The 15584-nt window shown below is 38.1% G+C and overlaps 1 protein-coding gene across 1 annotated transcript in view; it reads right to left on the bottom strand.

Annotated features, from left to right (window-relative positions):
- Positions 1–15584, bottom strand: part of PPP2R5A (protein phosphatase 2, regulatory subunit B', alpha) — a 40456-nt gene that overhangs the window by 14597 nt on the left and 10275 nt on the right. Inside the window, exons 2-3 of the mRNA XM_010077149.1 lie at positions 8110–8306; positions 2844–2945 (exon numbers count right to left, since the gene is read on the bottom strand). Of these exons, the coding sequence (XP_010075451.1) occupies positions 2844–2945; positions 8110–8235 (228 nt within the window). The 5' untranslated portion in view covers positions 8236–8306. The remainder of the gene's footprint in view (positions 1–2843; positions 2946–8109; positions 8307–15584) is intronic.

Here is a 15584-nt window from a genome sequence, read left to right as displayed (position 1 = left end):
AATAGTAATCTGGCACCTATCACCTCTCTGGGCAACCTGTTCCAGTGTTTCACCATCCTCATCGTAAAAAATTTCTTCCTTATATGTAGCCTGAATCTACCCTCTTTCAGTTTACAATTATTACCCCTTGTCCTATTGCTACAGGCCCTACTAAAAAGTCTGTCCTCATCTTTCTTCTAAGCCCCCGTTTAAGGACTGAAAGACCACAATGAGGTCTCCCCAGGGCCTTCTCTTCAGGCTGAACAACCCCAACTCTCTCAGCCTGTCCTCGTACAGGAGGTGCTCCAGCCCTCTGATCTTTCTTGTGGCCTCCTCTGGACCTGCTCCAACAGGTCCATGTCCTTCCTGTGCTGAGGACCCCAGAGCTGGATGCAGCACTGCAGGGGGGGTCTCACGAGAGCAGAGGGGGAGAATCCCCTCCCTTGACCTGCTGGTCACCCTGCTTCTGATGTAGCCCAGGGCACGGGTGGCTTTCTGGGCTGCAAGTGCACATTGTCAGCTTTTCATCCACCAGTACCCCAAAATCCTCCTGCGCAGGGCTGCTCTCCATCCCTTCATCCCCCAGCCAATCTTGATACCAGGGGTTGCCCCCACCCAGCTGCAGGACCCTGCACTTGGCCTTGTTGAACCTCGTGAGGCTCACCGGAGCCTACTTCTTCAGTTCAACTGAAGCACTGCCATTGGAAATACTAAATCAGGCAAGAACTGCTGGATTTAGACGCTTTGGTTCTCAAAATTGATCTGCTTGGGTCAAAGAGCTATGAAATGTAACTCCTATTACTTTGGTGATTCAATCTTCTTTCTTGCAGAGACCACTAGAATATTACTGCTTTAAGCTACCAATTCCACCAACTCTGCAACTCCCCAAGCTTCAAAATACACAGCGGCTTCGATGCCAGCCTGTTCAACCTCATTTGGCTGTTACAAACCGTCTTGAGTATTGCTTTAAAGCAATGGCTTTCAAGTGGCACTCACTTTATGGAAGCTCTATAGTCTTTTGTTGTGACTACACACCCTGGTAACTTACTAAGCCATTATCTATCATATTATTTTACAGAGAAACGCGAACAGATTCAACCAGAGAAGAGTAAAGATGGAGATTTTTTTTCTTTTCCCTCCCAGAAAACTAGCTACCTGACAGCCGTGTCAGGATAGAATTCTGAGTTTGTTTGCAACTGAGCATCACAAATCACAGCCAGCAAAATATCCCCACCCCCCCTCCCAGCAGTTCTTTAGACTATAGTGAAAGTAATAATGGGTTTTGATGTTATGGGGGGGGATTGGTGTGTTCCTCTATGCACTAAATTTGCCACTTCCAGCCGCCTTGTGCTCCTGGAGAGCAATTAATAAGTTATCAAACTCCATCTTCTACCATCCAGTAGCACCTGAACGGTAAAAGAAAGGAAAACACAAACTGTCTCCATTGTGCTGCAATGAGCAACCTGTTCAAGGACAGGACGAACAACTGATGCAGGAGTGGGAAATCCACAATCAATGATCAGACAGCCAGCCCAAACTAATTTAGAAAAAGGCAAATGAAAAAGCTGGAAATAAAATTTCAAATACCACCACAGGCTACAAACTTTTCAGTTTCTCTTAGACAAGCCCGAAGCACAAGTGAACAGGTTGCAGAAACCACAAGTCTTTTTCTAGAAGAAGAACTATAGTTTACTGACAACCTAAAGTGAACTGAGCTAACATTTACAAATTTTACTCCTGAGAGACAGAGGCACTTTGAAGTCAGATGCTGCTGCTACTATGAGAGACATTTGCATAGCCCTTGCACCCTTCGACCTTTACAAAAATCACACCTCTCATCGTTCTCCTACAGCCATATACAAGTAAGATAATTATCACAGCCTTTACCCTGCAGAGCTATTTTTTGTGAGACTTGTTTCTTACTTGGTTTAAGTCTCAAATACTATCCTGAAAATGAACTTTTTATAGCCAATGCTAGTAAGTCCAGTTTTTAAAGATGAGCATTCCTTGATACCTTAGAACTGTAATACTATAGAGACAGAGCAGCATTTTAACTCTCTTGAGAGGTGAGGGACTGGTATGCAGATGTGCAGTAGCTATTAATCTACCCACTACGAGGGGTTGCTACATAACCTTTATTTAACAGATATTGCTTAAATTCAGCAACAAACTACCTGAGATATGAACTTCGATGATTACAAGTGATTTAGGTTTGTTCAACTTTCAACAGTTAATTAAAAAAAATAAAAAAAATCAGCAGTATTGCAAGTCAATCACGTGATTGATACAGCAGTGCTATAAAAATCACGAGATTGGCACAGGAGCGCAACAATAGAATAACTAACCAACTGTCACCAAATAACAACGCCTATATTGTAAAGTTTTTGCATGAAGGGAGGGAAGAGGGTGGGAAGAACGAGGAGATATCTATTTCTTGCTCAAAAGACAAATAAAGGCTGTTACTCCATTTTTTGTTTGTGTCACAAGAAACCAAACCGTTAACATCCACTTATATTTTACTAAAATCACACAAAAAAGTTGCTCAAGTACTGAAAACAAACCTTTTGAGTAAAGAACATAATTACCTAAAATAGCCATGTACTTTTAAGACATACATATACCACCACACGTTAACAGTGCAATCGCTCCATTAAAAAAAAAGAGTATTTAAGCACCTTGGAAGACTTACATTCTGCCATATTCATACACATTAAGAAAAGCATCTCTTTTCCCCTCCCAAGTAGAGAAACTCAATTGTACTATAAAGGCAATTTTGGCACTCTTACCAAAGGCAAAAAATGACTCAATTATCCATGCACAGTTCTTGCCTTACATGGGGGCTTGAAAATAAAGGAATCGCATACCTGTATGTGGGGCCATGAGGCTTCGAGAGTTGGTTCATCTTCTTCTGGATCAAAATCTGGGTTATCACTAGGTGGAAGTGTTCTGAAAATATTAGAACTAATCTGCAAGAGAAAAAAAATTAATTGTATCACTTCTTATGCTTCCACAGATCACACTCAGCAAGGTACTGCTTTTATCGTAAAATTACATGAAATTAAACCATTTTTAAAAAAAGTAACATAATAAATCACTTTTACTCTTTGGATTTAGCAGTTTTGAAAAAAATAAACAGCCAAAAATCTGAAACAGGCCAATGAAAATAAGAAAGTAACTTTTGTCTCAACTGTTCTACAAGTTTGTAGCAAGACATGGGCATATTTATTCTTCTCTGAAACCACCATGAAGAAAGTTGAAAGAAAATTTCAGTTTCCCCTTACAATGACCAGTTTTCAACTATGTGACACCAGGAGCTGAGGTTTTATATAAGACAACAAAACAGTATGACTAACCAATTATGATTTAAACAGAGCTCTCTTCACGTGTAAAGCAGACAATCCCCAAAATAATCTAACGTTAGAGTTCGTCACTTGACTTAATTTCAAGATATTTCTCACTTTCAAGTAAGAACTGAAGAACCGTTTACAATTTTTCACCTTTCATAATTACCAGATTTCAAGGTTTTGGGAATTCAGAAATACATAACAATTGTAACTTTTTGATTTAACACAGAGCAGCTTTAAAGAAACTAAGAAAAATAGCTACCAAGTGACATAGTCATATCAAATCAACTTCAAAAGGGCCATGTTAAAAAGGCTTCTTCAGGGAATTTTGAAGTACACAGAACTCTGGGTAGAAGATCAATCTTTCAGATGCCAGAAGAAAAATAAATGTAATCTCTTCTGCCAGATGTAACACACTGGATTTTAAATCTCTAATATTAAAAAAGAGAACATGAAGTTGACTTAATTTCTGTATTTTCTACTGTTTTTTCAGGAATACATTTATCCCAACTTTTCCAATCATCTTTCAAACTCTTTTGACTTTTTGCTCAAATCTCTTTGAAATAGCTGCTAACCACCCAAGCCTACTAAACACAAAAGAAAATGTCTGACAGTCTGCAGCAAATGCTACTGCACAGCTTCCATAGTCTCCAAAGGCGTCTGAAGGAACTTCAGACTTTAAAGATCTTCAGGACTTTAAAAGATCCTGAAGTCACCCAGCTGGCTCTGCATAGAAGAATCAGCTACCTCATTAAACAAGATATAAAGCTATTGCATAAACTGACTTTTCATTTCCTCCTGCGCGCTTCATTCTATGTCCTGTCACTGTCTCCTGCTGCTACATGGTAAAGCTGCAGATGCTGGTGAGCTAGAGGAGAAGGGCAATGGTGTTCTAGTTTACTGCACAGCAGAAAACAAAAACAAACAAACAACAAAAAACCAGTACAGTTGTCCTTTAATGTTGTAAACATAAGGGACTTGGGATTCTGGAGCACAAGAGAAACTGGCTGCAGAGAGAGGGAGGGGAAAATAGGTGTCAGAGAATGTGAATTTCAATCAAGCCCAAAAACCAAGATAACAATCCTGGTTCTGTTACTGGATACTGTCCACTCTTACTACATATTCAACAAAAAACATCCAACATAAAAATCAGTCCCCTACAGAGACTTTCCTACCTCTGCTTACAAGTCTTCTGGTAACCTCTCTTGAAAATGCATCCTTTTATTTCTAGACACATCTTGCTGAACTGAACCAGTCACAGAACAAAAAGGTCTCAAGTCCAAAACAAAAGTATAACTACAGAGCATACTTCTGCAGGAGAAACAAATAAGCAAGCCTCTCAGACAGATCTTTAGAAAACTAATTTTATGATTTTCTGAATATTCAGTACTTCTACTAGCATTATCAGTCTTCTGAGAAGACATGAAACTTAAACTGTGTACCATTTTTATGTACTAGCCTGTCTCTCTAAAAAAATGGTTCATTTACTTCTTTATGTTTGAAATACTTTTGCTTCCTGCCTCATTTGCTTCTTTCTAATGTTTTGATAATAGTATTGACAAAGAATGTGGTTTGGGTTAAAACCTCCATTGTTTTTCAATGGGTAAATTCTTCTCTACCCTATATCCTCTCATACTATTTAAAACATCCCTCTTCCTTCGTAAGTGGTGTCTTATCCCAAAACTATGATTTGAGAAATACAAGTCACAAAAGGCTTTTATAGCTAAATAGTTTTCCAGAGAAACCCAGCATTAGCTTTCTAAATTAAATCTCACAGTTTTGTGAAAGTTACATCTAAAATGTGCAAGCTAATGTATTAAGATACAGCAATTATATTTTACTAAAACAAACAAACAAAAAAAATGGAAAAGAAAAAAAGTCCCTTATTGTCTTGACACTTCCCAAGGAGCTAAGCATTTGGAGAAACAGTAAATTCAATTCTAATTTCTGAGTGTGTGGATAGGGATGCCTGATGTTTTTTTAAATTCTGAATTCACAGCTTGTGTAAGCTGCTAGGACAATCTCATTTACACTGGATTTTTATATGCTGGTGATGAATACGGGGAGCTGGCAGACACAAGGAGATGGAGAAGTAATATGTACTGGAGGAACATTTCTGTTACGCTCCCAAACCCGATAAAGGCCAGAGCCTTATAACTTCCTAGGAAGTTTTAAAACTTAAAATATTCACAATGCCAAAGCCTAATTTGATGTTAGCTTCAGAGTACTTTCAACTGAGAATTTCCAAACAGAGAAGACACTCATTTTAGACAACCTAGAAAGGAGGTGAATGGACCACTATGCCAGCCCTTTGAAACTATTTAGAAGCAAAACTCTTCCTCACTTCTTAATTCAAAGGCTTTGGCAAAGGAATTAGAGGAAAATCAGGCTGCCTGGGGCACAAAAAAAAATAACCTACAGCATATGTCCTCTGCATCTGCCTAAACAAATATAGATAATTTTTTTTTTTATGACCCTGTTCCATCCTTGGTGGCTTGAAAAGACATTAGTATAATTTCAGTCAGTGCTCCCTACCTCAGGATCCAAGCAGAGCAGGGACAACTACATGAGCCATTACTGTGTGGTACTGGCTCAGCAGCTATCATGGTAACAGAGGCCATGTGAAGGGAAGGAATGCTGGGAGACCTCCTCACCTGCACAGACCTTGCCTATGCACTGGTCTGGAACAACATTTTTTTCCTCTTGGTATCTGTAAGGGATTGTTGACTTTGCCTCCCCAAGACTCAGGCGACTCCAAGGAAACTGGGCTGCTTCCTCTGCAAGCTGGAGGAAAGGTGTCCCAAGCCTAGGGAAAGTTTTTTTTTTGGAAATAAATTGGCTGTGCTTCTGACACTGATGCCACTCTGGATTTTTTCAGGGAATTTTTGTTGTCTGTTCATCCTTCTCTGCTACTCAAATGACAAGTTGGGTTTCACTAAGGTCATTTTCTACTTTTTCATCACAAAAACACTATCCTTCAAACTGCAAAAAACTCAAAATGCTTTTTCTTTTAATGTCATAACACTGAACAGACTAAAAAAAAATAAAATCTTTTAAGTCTCACTGAAGTTTTACTACAAAGAAAGGCCTCAAGCCTGATGCACACATGTTGTTTGGAGGAAGAGACCCATCCAGAGCTCTTTCTGAAACGTGGTACTTCGTCCTAATTCACAGCAAAGACCTTTTCTGCTGCCAGTTGCCAGGGAGACTAGAAATACTATTCAGGCTTGGAGGGATCTTTTGTCTCAAGCTCTGAACAAGCTCTCACTGAGCATTTAAGGCCTTCTTCATTTTTCTGTCATTTTAGGGGAGAAAAGGGCAAGAAAATTTATTATGAATAGAAAAACAAGCATCCACACAGCCCAATCATTTGCACCACAACAATAACCTCAAAAGAACAGCTCAGCAACACCCTATCTCCAAGAAAAGAAAACTCCAATACAAAATAAATTCTCCCTTCAACAAGTATGATAAGCTAGTTTGTATACCCTTTCTTCCAACAAGAGGCTAGAGAGGGCACACAGAGTAAGAAAATACTGCAAGGATTCAGGCTTGCTGCCACCAGCAGCCAAAAGAAGAGGTGAACATACTCTGTCCTTTATTTTCTTGTGTAAAAAACACTCAGGACAGAAACACAGGTCCTTGAGAAAGCAAAGCTACACAAAAAACCCCAGTGTCCTAGATCTTTTGTGAAACTTAATAAGCATCTGGTGAAACAGCCAAAACGATTAAAAGGGTTTCAATAATCCTGCCCCTTCAGCATAATGGCAAAATTTCTATGCTTCTTAACATTACACATCTGACCTTCCATATCAGCTGCTCATAGAAAAAGAAAACAAAACAAACCCGAACAAAATCTTAAGAAAAAATAGCTTGCACTGTATAGAAAACTACAAAAGTCATAGGCCATATGTTTGAACTGGCCTGCTTACGTTCCTGATAGTTACTTTTGAAGTCAGCATTGTGCCTATGTAAACTTAACCAAAGTTTAGAGAATCATTAGCTTAAATGCACGGGCACTAAACATTCTTTTTACATTTCGAATTTCTAGCAAAAACTATTTTATAATATTTCAGATTATTGTCAAATGTCCTTCAGTGGCATTCCTTGTACATAGTGTATGGGCGTGTCTAAAACACCACTTACACAGCATTTGAAAATGCATTTTAAAAACCTGGGAAAGTCAGCAGATAACAACCACAAATATTTTGTTGCTTATTCAACAAGCCATTTGTAGAAATTGCACAGTACAAGTCATCCTGTGGTTTACAACTCAAGCAAACCACTTAGACTACTCTACCACAACTCTTCAAGGCCAAAACAGTAACAAAACAGCCCTATAAAGTATTTACAAAGCAAAGTTGCTTTCTTACACCGAGCAACCTTTCTGTTGACACTAGTACCCGCAAGAATCTTTACCAGAAAACTCCTGTCACACCACTGCCATTCTTAAATAAATGAAAAGAGGCAGCACTGAAATATTGCCATTTTCTGAATGAGAACAACTTCAAAGCTTACCCAGACTGCAAGCATCTGCAATGTACCAGTTCTTTCATTTTAATTAACCCAAATGCATCATATTTCAGCTAATAATTAAAAACCTACGAGTTGTTTGTTTTTACAAGCCTTTCTAAACAATCTTGTAAGCCAAATTATCATTAATGAATTATATTGTATAAGCAGAATAACCAACAGCAATTCTGAGGTAGATGCCATCAGAGTAGTAAACTGATTAATTTCAGATATTTTATTCAAATTCAAAATATAACAAAAGCATTCTACTTACCATTTTCACTATGTCAGCATAAGCTGACTCAACTATCACTCCACGATTTGTTGAAACGTATTCAACCAGTTCATTCAGTGTTGCTCTCTTAATTTCTTTGCTTTTCAGGTCTGAAACAGAGTCCATGAAGTCAAAGAGTACACAACACTGTTGCAACTTCTGACAGAAAAGATCTTGCTGTTCATTGAAGGTGGCATCTATAAAAGACAAAAAACGCACCAAACATTTAAGTCTGTAGAAGCAAACCCAGGATTTCTACATCTATTTTGTTGACTAAAATTTGTACAGCTATCAGTTTTTTATTATGGGGAATAATATGCTTTCTAGTTCGCAAATTAATAAGTAATAATGTCAAAACTGAGAATATCTGTTTAAGTATGCTAGAATGAAAGACCAGCCACTCACAACTTGTGTTTCATACAAGAAATAATAGATAAACATACAGAAGTAAATATATTTACGGAAAACGAGTTTCTGGATTAACTTTGAGATACATGGACACTAATAACTACCAACTCTCCCTCATCAAAAGTCATACACAGAAGCAGTGCATCATACTAACTGTTCATTCATCCGATTTGTCTCATTCTGTTCCCTAATCCTTTATTATGTAACCTGCTTAAAAGCTGTTAAATCTGCTTTGAAGGAACCTTGTCTTTTTACCCCAATGCCTTCACGTACTTCACATACTTTGACATCATGTGATGAATGTCTCCCTTAAGAATCAGCTCCAATATTTCAAAAGGATTAATCCTGAATCTTCATGCTTTGGTCTAAACTTATTACAATCCTAAGACATGTAAAGTTTTCCAGCTTTTTTTTTGGCCTATTAAGACATGTTTGGCTATGACTTGGCATTTTCATTTTAGAGTGCATTTTCTCTATAAGCTGATAAGCAAAATTCCTCCATTAGTATTTCACATTAGCTCTAAAAAAGATGGGATTACTAAATGCAGTACACTTCGACAATGTAGCACATCCTTAAAATATTTTAACTCTTCAAAAGTTGCACAACCACAACAAAAGCAGCCATGGTTTTAACTGAAAAGCTGGTTTAATGTGCTTTTGGTTCTTGTTTTTATATTTGTTGGGGTTCTAAGCCACTCTAGCAACATAGCATCACCTCATCTATCAGTCAGCTGGGATTTCACTTGTTCTGGGGAAAAATTGTCATTTCAGATTTTATCTGCAAACAAGGAATTCTCTCCCCCCTGAAGAATTTTCAAGACCTGTCTATAGCCAGACTACTAATCCCTCAGCTTCATTCGTTCACTGCAGTTCCATCATAAGGAAATCATCAAGACAAGAAAAAGACAACTGCCTTGTAACACTGAGTATTCAAAATATCTCAAGTATCACTTTACAATGTGAACAAATCACAAAAATATCTCATGCTTCTCATTATTTTAGGATTATTCTAATTAAACAAACTTCATATGTTTAACACCTCAATGCCAGTTCCTCAGGTTTCTTACCAAAACATCTTCCGTCTAGTGGCTGGAACACCACCAGTCAATAGTTGTTTTAATATTCAGTAATTATCTGATAGAATTCTTTCGTCTCCATAAGCAAAAAGTAATTACTAAAATGGACTGAAACACCTCCACTAATCTCAACTGCTCGCTCTGTCCTGAAAGTTCAAACACCACAATATCGTCTTGTATTCCCTTCCCCTGACAGTTATGATGCTATTAACTGAGCAAAACAACTTCAGCAAGCTTTTGAAAAAGCTAGCAATTACTACTCACTCAAAGAACAATTAATACTTGTGAATGTTAATTCTGCAATTTTAACTATTTTTTAAAAAATAAAAATCTTGTAAGATGCTTATTCACTCAGATAACTACAAAGACATGAATTGTTACACTCTGCAAAATAATGAACAGCAGCTGTAAAAACATTTGTAAGTTACATAACATTTCAGCTCAGATCTTGTAATATTCTACAGCAGATTGCATGAGTAAGTATTGTATCATAGCAACAAAGCAATAACAGTGACATGCTGAGGATAAAATCCAAAAAGCCTAATTTAAGGAATTGACGCAGGCAGGACAGCTTTTTCTGACGCTAGCCCCAAGCTGATAGCCAGACTCAAACAGAAGTCAAACCTGCTCTTATTTTTCCTCACTACAAACTTAACTATACTACAAGTTGCAAAAGCCCAGCAGCAAGGCACAGCTAATATAGTGTATTTAGCTGACTTCAATAAAACGAAGTATAATTAAGCAACATTTACCTAGAAGTTTCAAAAACCAGCAGACAGCATCTGAATACTCCTAACAGTGGTTAAAACAGACTAAAGACCTAAGATTAAAAGCAAGTAACAGGAATTCAGACAAAATAATCAAATCATTTATTACCTTCCCCAAAACATCAAAGAAACCCCTGCATTAGACACTTTTAGTTAGACATTAGAGTAACAGAGATTGTATCTCTCCTGCCATGCATCACCAGTCCATTTCATTAGCAATGTGATCTATCTCAATTAGACATGTTCTCTCAAATGAAAAACCTGCCCATTAATCTGCTTTGTTACTCTTATCATTTAAAGCAAAACCAAAGGAAGTATTTTCTTCTACACATACATCCATTTTCCATACTTATAAGGGGAATCATAAAACAAAGACATCTGCAAGAGATGAAAATTATGTGCACCAATGGCAATAAATAAGGCAACACGAAAGCCAGTTCTGTTGTATCAGCACTACCTGTCTTCATTCGCTCAATCCCTGCTTGACACACATTTGTCCTGGGAACATTAGAGGTACCATAGGAACCAAGTGATTTGGGAAAATTTGTTGGATAGTGTTATTAACTTTTTAAAGCGTTGTCTTTGACCATCTTTAACTATTCCAATACAACAGAAGCCAGACAACTCTGCACCACAATAAAATCATATAGCAACAGTTTATTCCAATTCCGTGAATAAAATAAACTGTGCCACCATAATTGCTTCAACACTGGAGCTTTTAGCTTTAGTCGTCTGACAACCTGTGGCATGATTTTTAAACCAGTTTCAATTTATTATCTATCAAGATTTACACTATACATCTGAAGTTCAAGATAACTGCTTTTCTTCAAATACCCTAAATACCATAAGGACCATAGGAGATCATGCAGGTTCCAAGTAGACAGTGGATGCCTCAATAAAATAACCCTGTTGACAGGCTGTATGGGGGGGTCAGAGAATGACACCTGAATTCTACTACCAGACGGTCCCTGAATGGCTGCATGTTGTTGGAAAAGACACTTTAGGAAGAAAACAAAAAAGGAAACAAAACATGAGGAAGCCTAAAGCAGAAAAAAAAAAAAAAGGAACAAAGGCACTTAATCCCATTTAGAAGAATATAAAGATCCATACATCAAACCACACCCCAGAAAATGGTCTGCACACAATCCCATGCACGTGATCGGAATACAATTGCCTCAACTTCGCTTCCTAGAGGCTGGTCAACAGACGTGTGATTTAGAAAATTCTTTAAAACCCACTGTTACTTTCTTTGAAAGGTAGGTTGATCTGAGGTCTTTGGGAAGGTACTAGATTCTTAATCAGGTATGATGGCAGGAAATCAGGAAGACAAAAATTTCCATCCAACATCAACAGAGTTATTGTAAGTTACAATCCACTTTAGCCATGACTCTAAGGATATTCATTGCCTCTGGCCATTTCCACTATAGATGGTGTTTATAACTGATGAAAATAGTTCGTTTGATCATTGCACTTCATAATACTGAAATTCCCAACAGACTATTTCTACCATTTACAAAAACCTGATCATTACAAACAGTAGCCACAAAATCAAAGGATAAATACAAATAATGTGACTTGGAAGTTCCTCCTGAGCAGAAGTTATTAAACATTAAAACTGCATGACCATAGAAATTTGCCTCCAAATCAAATGCTTTCGAATTTATAAGGTCATCAATCCAATTCTAAGCATAGAATATTCAGTTAAAAGATTATTTTTTTCAGGGGAGGCCCAAACAAAATACAGATTGGGAAGGATAGTTCACAATCACAGAGCTACCTCACTAGTACATAACTGGAGAGACAAACACTGCCACATCACTAGCCAGGGGACTAAAACATCTTGCCACAGTACGTTTATCTCCTATGTTTATATTTATAGGTCTTTCTCCTGGAAGGAAAAGATAGATACTTCTCCTTTCTCAAAATAATTGTTTACCCAAGACCTTCTGTACAAAGCCATAGAACCTAACATAATCCCTGCTTCAGCAGCAGGAACCAGAATTTAAGTCCACAAAAACTCTCTCAGCTGCACAGATTGGAAGCTCAAAAAACATACTTTCCCTGTCAGTACAAAATAAATCATCTCAAACATTTGCAACAAGTTTCCAATATATTTTTTAATATCTAATTAAATATTGTTATTTTTTCCTGAAAAAGCTACCCCAGGAAGATGCAAAAGCCAGAGACACAACCATGAAGTTTTCCTCTGACAGCCTCTTAAAGCAGTTCACATACAGCCCTTTCAAATGCTTGGAGGACAACAGCATTACAGAATAAAGTACTGCAACTCTCCTCACAGTAAACTGAACTTGGCGGGGGATCCTACACTTCTACGCAATTCCCTGACAAACAGAAATACTGACAGACACAGATGGATACATGGCAAGGATTGGCGATAGTTACGTCACATTCCACAGTGTGAAGTTTAGCCTTCAGTCTCTGCTGTCCAGTTACACTTACTGTGCAATATGCAGCTGTACTCAATGGTGGAGGGATCTGCCAGAGCAGAATGAAGCCCTCACACTGACATGGAGAGAGAAGCACATGTACTATGAGACATTAAATGCTTGGTTTTGTTTGCTTTTTTTTTTTTCTTTCTTTCTTCACATCAGTAAATTATCAAAACTGTTGTACAGCCTGCTCTTTTCAGAGATACCATTAGTCTGGAAAGGGGTTAGTCTGGTAAACTCTGCCCTAGCCTACAAATCATGCACAGGGAGTCCTGCTTATCCTAAATTTAAGATTTATTTTTGTCCTGGGGAGTTCTTGTGTGCATTATTGCTGTGATCTCTCATAGCATCCGCATGTCAGTGTTTATGTTATAGTCATAGCAAAGCACTAAAACTGAGTTTTGATTCAATCGATGGTACAAGAGACAGACAGAGTATGTTTCCAGGTTCTCAGAAGCCTACATCTGCAGCTTGACGGGCAGCAAAATAGCTGGCTGACAATGAAAAGGAGAGATGCCTCTCTCCCTGCAACCTCCTTGCCATTTACTACTCCCTTCCCCTCCTCTGCTCCCAGTCACATCCATCCCTCAACACTGGCTCTGGAACTTGTCAGACCCTTCTGTGAGCTGCTTTAACTCAATAACATGCCTGTATTAGAGAGGTTAAATGGCTTCTGGAGGGGCCTGATGTGCATCAGCTGTGGCACAAGATTAGTGATGGGAGCAAACTCCCTTCAGCTGCAGTAAGCTGTTAAGTTAGTTCACCATCTCCTCTGGAAGCATATTATCCAGCTATAGAGGTATGAGATAAATGATCAATCCTACATGCACATTAAGGGAGCTACTTCTTTGAATAATACATTTTAGGTTTTTATTTTGGCTTCTGATACATGCCAGGGAGGGAAGAAAAAAAGAAATCCCACATTAGAAGTAAAAACTAGATGAGGACAACCATCACCAATTACTTTTATTCATGCACAGGAATGTGGTTTACAAAGTTAGTTACAAAGTCTAGACTGTAGATAATTTTAAAGTTGTTTACTAAAAGTGCTCCTGGAAAGCTATCTTCCATCCAACAGCAGGTATTGTTTGTTCAGATAGTCTCATCTGCCACTCCACATGGCCAGCAGTTGACCTTAAATCAGTCTAGAAAATCTGAAAAGCCTATGCTGACCTAAAAACATCTGTCACAAATTCTGTGACATGACTCCTTGCAGTGATGGTAAACTGCAAGTGTCTTATCTAGATTGTTTCTGCCATCTTCCAAGCTTTCTTTTAATCTCATATAGTTAAGAGCCTCCAGCTACTACCACATTAAATCCCTTGATTTTAATGAAGATTTGAGTCAACCAAGATATTCCAGACAGTAAGAAAGCACCCTGCTGAAGTGCCTTCATATTAGTAGCTCTATTTCCTACTGTCTAATTACAGAAGACATGTAGTCAGATACAAAAAATAATAGAAATTATTCTCTTCCTCCTCAAAAAGTTAAATAGTAAGACTCTGGTAACCAGGTCTGCCACCTCCTTCACCACAATTCACCCAATTTCTACCACACTTTCTCAAAAAGGAGAATTAAAACATCCCTGGCTCCCTAAACAAGGAAAAAACTCAAACATACCAGCCACTGGAACAGAAACATAAAACACCCTGAACTCATCCTTAAGAAAATGTACAACTTGAACAATACAAAGTTTTCCTCAAGAACACACCACCAGCTCAGAATCTAACTGAAATTCAGCTCCACACGACAACAACAACAAAAACAAGCAGGAAAAAAAAATATTGTCTGATGACCTTACACAGTTGAATCAATGCTGCCTTTCAAAGGCACTGAGAAGTCGAGCAATTCGTGTATGGTTAACCATATGCAAGTTTTGTTCACAGTGATACTGTATTTACTATTAAAGGCAAAGAAGTTTCAGTTCCTACACAGCTAAAGTGTATGTTTTCAAAAAACAATTATGCTTCTCCTCTTGTATTTGAAACAAGCTTTCTTCCACCCATAAGCCAACTATTAAGTTCCCCAACGCATTCATTTATGTTTTTAGCATACACTGCTACCGTATTTGCTGTCTTAATTTAAAAACCATCATGCAGTTTTAATGACTGATCATCTGCCAGGATGGGCTTATCTTGAAAATAACCAGAGGCTCTAAGAGCTTAGCATTCTCCCCTGCATGCAAGACATTAGACCAAATAATGGTTTCACTGGCTTGATGAAGGTGTAATAGCTCATGATCCTCAAGTAACAGTGACCTTAAAAATAACGTAAAATAGGAACCCTGCCTCTTTAAGGAAGACGGTGCTAAATTTAAGGGTGATAAATCCTATCACAGAATTAACATGCACATCCAGGTCATTCAACTGGGAAGAAGGGGAGAGCAATTGATTTCTGGAATGGGAAATTGTTTCTCAGAACATGTGCACATGGAATAGATGGCAAGCTTTAAGTTAAAGTTACAGAAGTTTATACAAAGGCCTGAGAGTTAAAACCACTTTCCCAAAACAGAAAATACAGCTACTAAATAGCTTTTGTTATACTGAAATGCAACAAAGGTTTTTGTTATGGTAAAACATACATGCTTTCAAGAAGTCCTCCTAAGAAGAGTGCAAAAAAAGGTCAAGGTAAAGTCCTGGGTATATGAACAGGTCCTCTCTTTACGGGTTACATTATGTTAGCCACAAGCTGAAAGCACCCCCAGAGAGGCTGGCACACAACAACTTGTTACTCCTGGTAACTCGCTCACGTGCCAGGAAAATTAACCCAAGACT

This window comes from Pterocles gutturalis, unplaced genomic scaffold (genome assembly GCF_000699245.1).
Source record: "Pterocles gutturalis isolate BGI_N339 unplaced genomic scaffold, ASM69924v1 scaffold21523, whole genome shotgun sequence".
In the NCBI taxonomy this organism is placed as follows: Eukaryota; Metazoa; Chordata; class Aves; order Pterocliformes; family Pteroclidae; genus Pterocles; species Pterocles gutturalis.
This window is presented reverse-complemented; position numbering and strand designations above follow the sequence as displayed.